At 33.7% G+C, this 15,182-nt stretch overlaps 1 protein-coding gene across 5 annotated transcripts in view; it reads right to left on the reverse strand.

Moving 5' to 3' along the window:
* The window catches only part of LOC145694651 (uncharacterized), a 121,624-nt gene that overhangs the window by 62,591 nt on the left and 43,851 nt on the right, over positions 1–15,182 (reverse strand). For 2 of the 5 annotated variants that reach the window (XM_081771079.1, XM_081771080.1), the window contains exon 4: positions 10,204–11,658. The exons of 2 other annotated variants lie outside the window; for them this stretch is intronic. In XM_081771079.1, coding sequence (XP_081627205.1) covers positions 10,857–11,658 — 802 coding nt within the window. In that variant the 3' untranslated portion in view covers positions 10,204–10,856. Of the gene's footprint in view, positions 1–10,203; positions 11,675–15,182 lie in introns of those variants that run through there. One more of the 5 variants, XM_081771085.1, reaches the window with a different exon arrangement.

Genomic DNA, 15,182 nt, shown 5'->3' on the forward strand with positions numbered 1-15,182 from the left:
ACAGGTTCTTCCTTTATGTTGGATAACAACTACTCTTGGAACCATTATGAATTTCATTGCTGTCATTTGTTCATGGCAATACTCAGTTTCTTTGAACGGGGCAACATCTGGCATTCGGCACAACAGTACCCACATGAACAAGAATAATGCAACCGCTTTTATCAATTGACATCTTCATCATACCCTCCCGAGAATTGTCAGTGCAAGCCTCTGGTCTCGTATGCTTAATAATTATGCATGTTTCATCTAACAAAAGGACATTTTGACAATTTTCGCATAAGAGACAATATCTTGAGATATCACTTTTCTCAAAAATCTCCCGGAAAACCTTTTTCACTGAAGTCTAAGTTTCTCAATACAAAACTAAGACTTCCTTTTCCAACTTTGAAAACCAAGAGTCTTGAAGTGACAATTTTCGAGCATTAGATAACAACCAGATATCATTCCTGGTATTATTAGATCTTACTAAAGCATTCGATTCAGTTCATCACGACTTACTCCTAGCTAAAATGAAATACTATAACTTTTCCATCAACACTGTCCAGTGGTTCAGATCATATCTTGCAGATAGGCAACAAAGAGTGGTACTAAGAGATCCTAAACTTGCGGTATCAAACCAAATCAGTCTTTAAAGAGGAGTGCCACAGGGATCAATACTAGGATCTCTGCTATTTTGTCTATATACAGCAGACGTACCAAAGCTACACTCTAGAATACATCTGTACGTGGATGATACACAACTCTGCTTAGCCACGTCTCCAGAGCACGCCTTACAAAGTGCAGCCCTCATTAACGAGGACTTAGAAATATTTAGTGATTGGTGCTTGTCCAATACCTTGAAAATAAACGCAAATAAATGCATATTTAGTCATGGGAACAAGAGAAAATCTTATGAAATTGGAAACTGGACAAATTAATATTTCCATTCGAGACACGCCGTTAGATTACTCGCCTTCAGTAAAAAATCTCAAATTAATACTAGATGGTGTGTTAAACTGGAAGCGACATATATCTACTGTATCTAATAACTCAATATCAATTCTGCGATTATTATATAAATATAATGATTTTCTAAATCATAACACAAAACTGTATTTAGTGAACACGCTCAATTTTCCACTGTTATTGCGATTCTGTATATGAACCAACCATTACTAAATCCTTAGCAATATCAATTCAAAAAGTTCAAAATGCCTGCATGAGATTTATCTATAACACGCGAAAATGTGAACATATACTGCCCTTACTAAATCAAAACAATATTCTAACAATGTCAAGGAGGTTTTGTTGCATCTGTACTGCTAGATACATAAGGTCATACACAATAATGGCCCCCTTTATCTTAAAAGTAAGTTGACGTTCCGAAATGCAATCCATCCATACGAAACAAAACGTTCCCGTACACTTGACATCCCGCGGCATACATTATCAAAAGCAGCGAAATCATTCTCTATTTCAGCTGTGAGAGCCTGGAATTCATTACCTTCCGATATAATCAAGTGCAAAGGATTCTTGGCCTTCAAGCGTAGGGTAATGGATCATCTTTTACATCAACAGAAACTTAGCTTGAGTACCTACGCCTTAGACTGCAGCAAATAAACCAATTTAGTATGCATATTGTAGTATAGAGGACAAGTATTAGGCATACTGTATCTGAACAACTAACTGTTATATTCTTACTTTATATTGGTTTTCTTCATATATATATATATATATATTAGTTTGTAGTTAACTAAACGCTATATATTTATTGTCGTTATATATGTACGTGTAAAATATATTTATATATATTCCATGTAACACTCCTAATTGTACTTTTGTTAGGTTAGGTGGTAGAGCAGTTTACGGCTGAACCTCGCCTCATGAATAAAGGCATTTTCAATTTAATTCAATTCAATAAGAGTCTGTAGCGGACAGGGTATTCCTTTCTCGAAAAATACTCATAAATATACCACTGAACCATGTTCTATTGAAATTTGACAAGAGAGGCATTTGTACATAGTTATCATCGTCTTCCCGGGTGTTGGGACCACCTCTATTGTTGGAATGTTGTGATTAAGTGGACATTTTTTTTTTCTATTCTTTTCACCGTTGTGGGTCAGAAGACCTAAAAAGTCGCGCATAACCTAATTTTTCAAAGTGAATGTTTTGTAATAAATAACACCGACATAGTTTGACAAAACCCCAAGGCTTAAAATGCAGTATGAATTTCCCCTGTAGCTTTGCAGATGCCCTGTCTGTATGCATTTAAAGTGAAGCTTTTCTGAGTGTTTGTATGACATGAGGAATGTGATTTTCATAAGTAATATCGTAGGTCATATTCAGTAGCTAATAAAACAAAATGACAAAAGGAATTCAGGCAAGCTTTGGATATAATATCAGTATGGGTTATTACTGAGTGTTGCAATTATTATTACATACATTAATTATGTACATTGCAAATGTGCAGAATGAATACTACGTGATGTAAATGAAACTGTGCAAGTTCTTGTAATCAAGATCAGTAGTTACACTGTTTGCCTTTCTAAAAATGTACCATGATGTACACCTGAAATGCAAGCATTGTTGAAGTCTACAATATGTAAGGTATAACATGTGAAAACTATTGCTGCCCATGTGTGCCCCTATACAAATGACACTGAAAAATGTATCATGAAGTGATGGATGTTAAAATGACTGTTTTTGCAAAAAATCAGCAACAGTAGTAAAGACAAGTCTTACACATTTACAAATGACATGATGATGACAAATATATAAATAACATGATTTTAATGCGTTGTGTAAAGATAATGTGACTTGTAACTTCGGAATTAATTTTGTTTCTTATCTCTACAAGTGTAAACATGGAATATAAGCAAACATAGGTCCTATAGAAAACCTTTTCAACATACTCTTTGAGAAAGCAGTCATTCTGTCTGCTAAGACAAAGTACGTTGAAAGTCGTGTGATTGAAGTACTAGGCATAAGAGAAGCAGATAAAGAAATTAAGGACAATAGTTAATCTATTATGAGGTTGTTTTCCTCAAAGGTGTTTCAGAAATGGAAGGCGAGCAACAAGATGAGCAGCAGTGGCTCCAGAAGACGACGATATTTCCTGACCATATGCACCGAGGCCCATTAATATTTATACCTTTAAGTTTGGATTATCGACTCTCCACACATGGATTCGCTTTCTTGAATGCCTTGTATATGTCACGTATCGGCTTGATATCAAACAATGGAAAGTTAGAGAAGCAGATAAACAAAAATCCACATTAAGAAAGGAAATGATACGTGTAAAATTCAAAACTGAAATGGGTCTTTTGGTGGACCAACCCAAGCCTGATGGAAGTGGGATATCTAGTAATGGCAATTCGGCACGAAGATTTTTCCAAGATCCCAGTCTGTCAGTAGTAATTACTGGGATTGACGAGGTACTTATTGAGAGATTTGGTGTTGAACTGGGAGTTATTTCTTGTGGATTTGACATAAACGTTCCTGCATTCGATAAGTATGCTCTTCAGACTGCCAAGATGTCCGTGGTACTTCATACCTGCGTCTGTGCATAACATTTTGCTTCATGTCCTTCTATAATTTCTGTTTCATTACTTCCCATTGGACTATTGAGCGAAGCTCAGGAAGCACGAAATAAAGACGTACATCGATTCAGGCAGCATCATTACAGAAAATTCTCACGATATGCTTCAAATGAAGATCTGCTTTTAAACTTACTTACAATGCCGGACCCTGTCATTTCCTCAATGAAACCTCTGCAAAGCAAACGAAACAAACTTTCAACAGCAATGTTAGCTCTTCTGGTGGAACCTTCTCACATTACAGCACAAGCAGCAGAAGACAGCGACAGCTCTGTCAGTGACAGTGAAGACGGTAGTGACTGAAATAGCACCTACTGATAGTGAGAACATGGTGATACGTGTGATTAACTTGTAATAATTCAAAATGGTACGTACAGCCTAACTTACACAGATTTATACTGTAGAATTGCATATCCACATTTTTCCTGCGAAACACTTGAGTTTGTGTGAAGGTATTGTGTGATGTCTGACCACAAGCATAGGTTTTAAGCATTATTAAATTTATATTTTCGTAATATATTTCATGTACCACTAGAGTGCACTGATCGATTTGTCTTGTAGTACTGATTCACAAATCGTCACATCACATATTTCATCTCCATCTCGTATGATTTTCTGCATGTTAAAATGCCAGAGTTTCAGTAAATTAATCTAATTCACTACGTTTCTTAATTTTCTTTTAATTTTGATCATATAAAATTAATTACAATCATTGGACAATACTTACATTAATCATGCGCACAAAATTGCCAATTTCGGCCCACTGTGCGTTGACGTACCGATTCTGAGAACTGCAGAAACTCATTCAATTATTTATTGTTAGTGAGATCAACGGTGCCACAATTCTCTCTTTCTTGTTGGAAATTAAATATCATCTCTGAACATTGATTATTCGAAGTAGCACCTCTACCAAATTTGCTTTTTCTTATTGTTGCAAGCCATTGTGAATTGGATAGCAAATGAAAACTAACACTCAACACTTTAAAATATTCATTTTAAAACGTTCATTTTAACATGTGTGTTTTTCACTAATAACACTTTTCCCTTTCAAATGTAAGGCGAAACTGAATTTTGAAGATCTAGGTGTTTCATAGGATGGAGCAAAAAAATCAAAGTTGTCCAATTAAATAGGTGTCAAAAGTTGTATATTGACTAGTATAACATTCGTGATTTTTTTTTTTTCATAATTTTTGTACCTCACCTTCATTCTCCGCAAAAGCCTTAAATGTTTGCATTTTTAATGAAAACTTGAATTCTTTTTCAAGCTGCCCAATGAAATCGAACTAGGTGAAAAAAGTTGCATAATGACTAGATTGACTACACCATTCACGAATTTTAAAATAATTTGCATCTTCAGTCCCCGCCAGGGTCTGAAATTGTCATTTCTATGGTATATTCTAAGGTAAGGATGGCCAATTACGGGCGCGCGGGCCGCAAGCGGCCCGAGAGGTCTTCTTGTGTGGCCCTCGAGAAGATAAATGTTACCATTTTTATGTATTTAATTGGGTACATAAAAATTTTAAAAACGTTTAAATGTACCGACTTAGACTAATACATAAAGTAGATATATGCTTTAAACGCGGAAACCAAAAATAAATAAGATCGATTCGATAGGTTAGTGTCTTATTTCATTATTTGAGTACGTTACGTACCTAAAGTTTAAGTGTACCATTTCTGTTCACGCTATAATGTGAAAAATGAGTGGTTATGAATATTTTTAATCGTCAGTACCATTAAGGGGATGTAGGCCCTATATGTTTATATTTGCGATTTAAAATCTTTTTTTTTTCTTTTTTTTTTTTTTTCAGTTTTTCCATGTTTCCATGTTTGAGAAATTATTCAAGATATTTTCATCCAACCTTAAGAATATAAGAATATTTTTTGAGAAAAACAGTCTTTTAAGACTCGTTGGAGGAATTTCGTCGTTGAGAACCTGGCAACTCTGTGTCGGAGACTGGTGCATTATATCAACATAAAGGAATTGCAAAGTAATTCCTTAAGAATTTCATTATTTATTCTTATCAGCTTACTCATTTAGTGTGATGTGATATGGCGGATTTAAAAAAAATTTCAATATGTTAAGTGAAATTTCGAAATTTTCCATAGGAACTGCAAACTTTCACACCCTTGCGGGAAATGAAGATGCAAAATATTTTATAAACCATGAATGGTGTAGTCACTCTAGTCATTATGCAACTTTTGACACCTAGTGCTATTTTGTTGGACAACTTTTGATAATCGACCCCTATTTCGCTCTACCCTTGTGTTTAGTGCTCTTAGTACGTTCCATGATTTTGACAGAAATATTTATTTTACTGTCAATGTATGAATTCTGGCTTGAAGACTTAAGGCCGATTGGTCCTTGATGAGTAAAACTTTGCAAAGATACCCATATACCCTGAAAAATTATTTTGTATATTTTTTGAAGCTCTATGTACAACTACTTTAACACTACACGAGAAAATATTTTTTCTAGTTCTGCTAGTAATCCTAGGAACTACAGATATCCCTAGTAACTTGTTTTCTTTAAGTCAATTTGTTATGTTTTTTTTTTCTTTTTGTATTTGGAATGCTACTTTACGAGAATGTTTTCTAACCTCCTGAAGCTTTCCTATACTCAATGTAAATGATGAAATCAAGTAGCTTCTATTATCAATTTCCTCACACTCTTTTGTGACTTCGGTATTCAAGTTTCTATAATTTAATTGGGTGAACATAATTACATTGTGAATTCTTTTGTAATGGAAAGAGCACATCATTATACTCTGTATGAAGCAAAGACTGCCTATGGTTACGTTCGTAATTACCATGAATTAAACGATATCTTTCTTTAGGCAATATTTCAACACCTTGAGTTCTTAGACAAGTATTTTTGGTCAAAGCTGCAAATTCCTGCACTGACGTATTGTGGTTCTTTGACAATAACACCAGAAGAAAATTATAAATAGATGCTCGTATTATGGGTTAGCCTCAATAGTAGAGCGCTAACCTCTGACGTATGAGGTCCATTGTTCGATTTCAATTCCCGCTAAGTGGGTTTAGTGGTGAAGAAGTACTATAAGCGTGGATTGCCTCGGGTTCTGTTATTTCCTCTTTCTTTAATCATTTAAGCATTATTATCTATCTCACTATTACCGTCTACCTTAGTCTCCCTACATAATCGTGGGAATGTTAAAAAAAAAAAAAAAAATTGCAGAAAATTAAATAATTTTCAAAACCGCTAGCTGTTTCCCCAAGCCTTCGGATCTCAGTGCGCTATACGATAAAATGGTGATTAATTAAGCAATTCTTTTTGTTTACATTTTATCTTTTTTAAAGAAAAATGTCCACGAAGTAACTCTCGGTTACACAAATCTAAATATGATTACGATCTTGTAATTGTAGTATACTTCATGTGGGCTGGCGTTAGAGCTTGTTAAATATTGCACTATCCTAAAGGTAAACGGTAACAAATCTGTAGTTTATATACAGTGTTCACGTTGCTTAGTTACTAAATGAATTTATATTGTGCTTGATATACAATAAATATCTGTGTATTTTATATAAGCAATGACAACCTTATATACATTTAATACGAACCTCGTTTTAATGCACGTTCATGTTCAGTATCATCACGATGTATTTTCAAATAAAAAAGAGGGCGAACGTAGCGAAGCGGAGATTCATAACTATTAGTAATTAGCAAAATATTTTCCTTTATAATAAGGATAATGTCAGATCGTTATCACCAGACATCTTTGGCTAAATGTTAAAAAGAAAAAAAAGTCTGAAACAAGCACGCCGTTAAAAAAAAATTCCATCTTTGTACTGTACATGAGGATATTACCTCAAATTCATTCCAAATTGTTGGTATGCATACATCCATTTCATCTACTGTGTACATTTAGCAAAATACACCCGAATCTTTGGACGGGAAAATAGCACAGAAATGGCTCCTTCAAAGTCACAATTGATTAGAAAATGAAAAAAACCACATACGATTAATTCATTTAAGAGAAGAATTAAAATATTGACATGGATAAGAATATTGACTAATCGATGGTCCTCTTCATTATTATTATTATTATTATTGTTATTTAACAATAATTATTTACTAGTTATGATCTCATATCGCCTCTGTCTACTCTAACGCTGAGCTCTCCAGCGAAAATTTGAAACCATATATTCTAAACAAAAGATCAGAGAGAATACAATACCAGGTAAGGAATTAAAGTGTAAACTGTTTGTTTACATGTAACAGACCTTACATCAAAATGAATGTATACGCCTCAAATCTCCACTATACTCTTCGTTTCAGCGAAAAACAATAGAGCTTCCATCTGTGGTTTATAGATTACCGCCTTTCCCTTACTATTTCACAAACTGGTGTGTAAACTTGGAGCTACAGCTAATGTCAATTTTTGCTTTAAATATATTCAGTCTCATATCAGTGATAATAAAATAAACGGTCATATTACGATAGTTAAATGAAATGAGATTTCGTGAGAATCGCTTATTATTTTTCAAGACTGTAATTGGAAAGTAAATTTGACTCTGAAGATAACTAACGATTGTTCTCAGATACAAGGAAAAGTATTCAAAAAGATCAAAATGCTAGTCCTTTATTAGATGACGAATGTCTAATGCTCAATTCTGATTTAATCATACTGTCTTTTCTACAGATTTCTACCAATATTATCTAATAGATCATCAATAAATTTGATATTAAGATCGCCCGATGTAGGTTTAAGTATTAAGCTAAATCATTAATACAGTATTCCCTGTTTATTCGACTGACTTCAATCAGTGTTACACATAAGTAAAAGAAGTATTCTTTTTGGTGATAAATTCAATTGGATTTGAGTTTAGCGTCTCATTGAGCAGCAAGGCTATACGAGACGTAGACTTATAGCTTAGTGTGGGATCCGAACCACATGAGCTCCCACTGAGAATCGAACCCGGGTCTCTCACGCCGAAGGCGCGTACGCTATCAACATAGCCACAAACTCTTCTCGATGATAAATTAACAGTTGCTTCCTCCTTAATCGAGTACTCACAGTACAAATGCAGGTTTGACAAGACATATACAAAACATTGGTATGTTAGTATTTCAGTGATACATATAAGAGTAGTAGTCTTCTGCAGTGAATATTCTCTGTGAATGTTGATGTTCATTTTCCTTCAACTTAAGGAATTAAGAAGATGAACATTCTGATCTGTATATAGTGTATCAAAGATTAATCAATATTTCAATCGTATATATTTCTACATTCTTTATTGGGTGGAGATTGTTATGTAATATGACGGATTAAGAAGCTATACGAGAGAATACTCTAATAATTTAGATGAGATAGGGATCTGCAACTTGGTTCAAGGGCGCAATCGAGCAGTCATTTGCATAAAAGTTCACCGATTTTGAGGCGAACTGCGTTTTCACAGGATTAATGATCTCCTCATCATCTGCAAAACGCCTACCCAGCAAATGTTTCTTTATATTGGAAAATGTAAGTAATCAGACGAAGCCAAATTGGCTGATTACAGTGAGTAGGGCAAAAGTTGGTACCCACATTGGCACACAAAAGTGAGTGTTTTCGCTGGTTGGTGTCAGTGCATTGCTCACTAACAGAAACAAACCATGCAGGAGCAAACTGTGTCTACTTGTTCTGATAATATCCAGTAACTTTTGCAGCAGGTTCCTGTGATACCAGTTCCTTTTTATAAATATATAATTATTCGAGATCACATACTTATGATCCATAAACACGGACAACATAACCTTGCTCGACAAATGATTAACTTCTTAGGGGAGGCGAATGATGCGTTTCCGTTTTTTTCTTCTTTTTCCTGTTTTTTGAAAATTTGTCATCAATCGGCAACTAACTTTGCACATGCAGAATGTCATGTAATATGGTGTGAACAGAACCAATCCAATGTTTCTCCCTCTAGCTAAACAATTAAAAGTAACATGTTTATCTTCAAGCACTAGCTGCTGAATTTTTTGCCACCACGCTTGGGTCTGTAGCCGCTGAGGGACGACCTCTAACATCCTATAGATTTTTGCAACTGCACCTGAATTTTCTCTTCCAGCGTTTCACTGTCTTATAAGATTGGTATTTACCATACAAGTTCTATCTCTTCTTGTATCATTTTTGCTGATTTTCCTTGAAGACGTAGGAACCTAACTACAGCTCGGTATTCGATTTCGTCAACATGCTGGATGAAACATCAATTTAACAGGATCTGTAAAGACCCAAATTAGCACATACATTAACCAGATGCCAATCTATCAATGCGAACTTTTTTTTTTACTTCATTAGCACATTTCTATTATGGTGAAGGCAAGAACATTCTGACATTTCGTCGTAGCTTTTTCTATGCGCTGAGAAAGTTGACAGTAGCTGCACGAAACTAGGTATCTTTAATTATACATGCATTCAAAAGCATCTTCAAGCCTTATTCATCTTAGTCATTTTCTGATCAATGAAATTATACTACACATTACACAAGTTTATTAACAAATGGAAAATTATCTACTATTATTATTTTATTAAATCAAGTCTGAGAACACTATTTAACAAGATAGTTGTGAACTTCTATTGAAAGTATATCTAAGTAGTGCTATAAGATTCGTTTTTATCATGACCCGCTTTAATATGAATTGTTTGGTAATTAATTATAAGATTTTGTACAAAATCACTTTAACAATGCATACCTGGTACAGCTAGTAATGTTACTTGAGAAAGAGAGAGAGAGAAAATTAATGTAGAAATATTAAATCTTAAGAAGAAAAATGTCTCCTGAAGTAACTATAGGACACTATAGATGATATGGAAGACTTCTTAATAAACGAAACTAAACACTCTAAGACAAGAATTCAAGATGTCAATATTAAAAATTTTTACTTGGATAAAACATAATATACATTTTACACAACAAGAGGGATGCTGCTACCAATTTACGTTATGAAAAAGATGGAAACGTTGACATTTAGAACACGAGACCTTAAGTTAATCAATACCTGTACGTACAATATGTATCGAAATACGTACTCTGGTACACGCTGCTTTCCTTTAAACTTAATTCAAACTGAGTATGGTCAAGTAAATCCTTAAAAATCTTTAAAAAAAAAAAAAAAAAAACTCTAAAGGTGCCTATTTACCTTAGATGTTTCTTTAATACAAAACGATCTCAATCAAAAATTAAAAAAAAAAGGTTTATTCTGCAAACTCTTTGTTACATCGTCAGACCTTATTAGTATAACAAAAGTGTTGCAATCACCCAGAAAATAAATACGGATTATTTTCAAGGTGTAGAGTTATGACATGACGTCATATGGGTTCGTAAATTCCACTTTTGAGCAAATCTCTTTCCACATATATCACACACAAGTTTACGCACCCCTGCGTGAAGGTTCAAATGTGTTTCCAAATTGTATTTACGTGCAAATTTTCGACCACAGATGTCACATACAAATGGTTGTTCTCCTGTGTGGGTTGACATATGAAGTTTAAGAGTTTCTGAACTTGAGAGTTTTGCACCACAAACTTCACACTGTGTTGATACTTTGTGGTTTCTCATATGGCCTGTTAAGTGAGGTTTCTTTACCATCTTCCCACATACCTTGCAGGAACAATATGTGCTGTCATGACTTCTTTTATGGTAAACCATGCTCTCATACTTGCTGAACATTCTATTGCATAAAGGACAAGGATATATTTTATCTGTTCTATGAGTTTCCATATGGAATTTTAATTTATACTTCGAAATTTTTCTGTCACACACTTCACAACTCACCATAATCACAGTTTTTTCTTCTTTGTTGTGAACAAAACGAATATGTTTATCTATTGAGTTTTTCGATAAAAACACTTTGTCACAAAGTTCACATGTAAAGTCTTTAGTACGTGATGTTGAATGTATTACCACATGTCTCCGTAAAACATAAGGTTTATTGTGAGTCCTAGGACAATGTTGACATTTATATCTTCCAATTTTATGTTTTTTCCACATATGATCCCACCGAGCTCTCTTGTTCCCAAAGTACTTCTCTCCACATACTGTACAAAGTTTATTGTTGTAAACCATCTCACTTCGGTTTATGATTCTGAAAAAAATTAAAACTAAACAATAGTAATAATAAATCAGTATAATTTAATTATATTTTAACAACACTGGAGTTACAATAAATGAATGTTATATACTTGTCCTTGTTAAATACTTGTTCATTAGTTTTTCGTAACTGAATGATTCCTAAGTTCCCTAGTGTTTTATGATTAACTTCAACTAATGCAATTTAAAATGTCTTCAACACACAAAATTTAGAATTAAATTGCACAAAGTTGTATCAAATTATACAGAAACATATCAAAATAATGCAAAAATATATATTAAATGACAAACCAAAAAAATAATGCATAAAACAAAAATCAGATATATGAATCATATTAAAGAAAGAAAAAAAAAACACCCTCAATACGGATCGAGTTGCTTCTAAGCTACATCAAAGTAATCGAGAAATACATCAACAACATTTGCCATATCATTGCCAGTTAATAAACATTTATATATAGGAACATATTTTAGACAAGTTGCAGTTTGAAATCTCCTTAAATGCCTTGTACAACAACTCGGAACATATAAAGTTATTGTATAAAACAAATTCTGTTTGCCATGTAAGATACAATGCAATAATTTAAGATCCGTAATGGTTCTTTGTGTCAACTTCAGAATGATTAATGACAATCTTACATTTTCTCAACTTTGTTCGAAAAATGCTTAAATTTCCAACGTAACCATGACTAAAACAAGTGTTGGATCATTTCTAGGCTATTCAACACATAATCAGTACTTCTTTCCAGATGTTACAGCAATAATCTACGTGACTCCTCACACTGGGATAATAAAGAATTAGGCAAGTTTCTCACAATTAGAGTCTATTGAAATCCATTTCAAAATACCAAGGTTCCTACGAGCTTTTCAGACAATATTATCTATATGCTCATTAAAGAGAAATTGACTGTAAAAGACAATACTCAAATCTCTAATGAAATTTAAAGCTTTAACCCATGATTTTTCAACAACATAAGTAAACTGGACTAATCATATTCGTAAAAATCATTCTAATTGTTTTATTACAATTAACACATTAATTTCGGACCAATAAAAAACGTTGTAAATTTTATTTTGAATTATAAAGCAATTATCGAAAAGATTTATATATTTTTAAATCATAAACATACATGACACATTTACAATTCAAGTTGTCGCTAATGTCACTGATAAACATAGGAAATAAAAAACGGACCGAAATTGAAGCCCTGAGGAACACCGAAATCAATATCGAAATATACTACATCAATACCCTACTCTTAACAATAGGGAGAATATCGGTCATAAAACACACTAGATTGGTCACAGTTAATCTATTCTTCATAAAACCATGTTTATGTATAAAGATACTAGAATAAAGGTGATTATACAAAAATCTGTAAACGAATTTGTCGAACACTTTAGGAGTAATATTTGAAAGAGAAATTCGTCGATTATCAGCTGCATCTTTACCATCTTCTTTTTGAACAGCAACTACAGAAATGCAATGATAAGACTAAGTCCTTTCAATATAATTATAGAAATGTTACCAAGGTCACAAGAAGATTTTGTATTAAGACCTATGATAACCTCTGTTACTTGATTGAAAGTAATAACTGGGTAGAAGCGTCAACTACTAATCACTCTCGGTAAGGCAATACTATGTAGGAAAGATGTTTTTGATAAATATACTCAAGTTCAGCCCAGGAATTAGCCAACAGTTTTGGATCGGATACGTAACAACCATTAACAAAGAGCAAAAAAATTTTCGAATGTTCCTTAAGTTTTTCTGTATTTCATAGATATAGGCAAACCTTTCACCGCGTAATTTATATTTATTGGTTACCAAGATCAGCAAATACACAATAATCTCATTTAAGCCAGAAGATTCATATCTATTATCATCCTCTTGTTTAGCTTTAATTATAAGAACCAGGTTTCTGCAACACCAAGATGGATATTTCTTAGATTTAGACCTACTTAAAAGTATACTGTTTACCATACATGATTTTATTACATTGTCAATTGCAATAGCAGCTAAGTTGATATCTGAGCTCAATAATATATTAGTCCAATCAATTTCAGCGAGCTCTTTGCATAATGCTAAATATTTATATATATATATATTGTAAAACTTTGTCTCATATAGGATTTGTGGGTAGAGCATTTAATAAAAAGAGCGTCCGGAACCGATCTCCCACTACCAGTTTTATTATAAAACTTCCACTATAAAAGTATTTTCACAAAATACTGTACAAATTAATCTTTCTAGAATCAAAGGTTAGTTATAGGTGGTCTTTGACCGTAAGGTCGCAGACAGAATCTCCAACAGAGCCCCGTAGGAGGCTAAGTGGAGTGGAATTAAGGAACCAATGCTCCGTAGCGAGCAGAGGTTAGGATTCCCAGACAGAGCCCCGAAGCAGGCTAAGCCAGGAGGAAGGATAGGCGTAGTCCTGAAGCAGACTAGAGGAGGGTCACCAGAGAACTGGTATCGAGTTGTCTTCGTCCATCCAATTTATAGGGTCCTTTGGGTGGCGGTGGCGCTGCTGCTCTGATGTCGTCTTCTGCTCCGTGGGAGGGGCCAGAAGCCGTCGTCTGCATGTGGCTGTAGATCCATCTGGTGGGAGATCCTCTTGCCGAACCACGTGGCGGTATTTGTAAACACTGATGTGTGGAATTGTTTGTTTACAACATCACATAGGATATTACAATATATAAAAAGCAAAGTGACGAGATTTACCGTCTGTTGATATACTAAGATCAGAAGGGAGTTAAATTTCAATAAGATAATGAAGATAATCAGGTTTAACAATTGATTGAACATTTGTGGTTACAAAAAGATCAAAATTAGAAATTACCAAATCCAACTTAGATACGTTGTGATAGACGTTAAGACTGAGATCATCTGAAAACGATAACATCCTAGCTTTATAGTGAGAATAGTAATGTATACCTGGCACAAATTATTTCGTGTCCCAAACCACATTAGATATATTATAATCTGCAAGTATAATAATGACATAATTCATAGTGTCTATTTTACTAGAAAACGTTTTAACAAACTTTTTATGAATATCATGATCTGATTTCGAACGAAAATAAACACAGAACGACCTTCTTCGAGTTTTGCTTGGAAGTTTTTAAAAAAATACTTTTTTTTTTTTTTTTTTTTTGAAAGGATTCAATATCAGTTTGTTGAATCACTTTCATATTACTTCTTAACATATAACACTCACATACATGAGATTCATACTGTCTGCCTGTTCCAAAGGAGAGATAAGTATCTGGATAATAGTCTTCATTAACATGAATCACTAAACAAGTCTCAGGACAACAGTAGTATCATATTTACAATTTGAAACAGAATTATGAAAATGCTGACTTTTAGTTCGTAATCCACGTGCAGTTTAATACCACAAATTGATACTACCGATTAACCGTTCCTGTCTTATATTCAGTTCACCGACAGTGTCAACAATGGTTATTTTTCTTAATTTCCCACGAAAAAGATCAACTAAAATACCTTTTTATGCTATACAT

This window comes from Thermobia domestica, chromosome 9 (genome assembly GCF_964235325.1).
Source record: "Thermobia domestica chromosome 9, izTheDome1.hap1.1, whole genome shotgun sequence".
Taxonomy (NCBI): Eukaryota; Metazoa; Arthropoda; class Insecta; order Zygentoma; family Lepismatidae; genus Thermobia; species Thermobia domestica.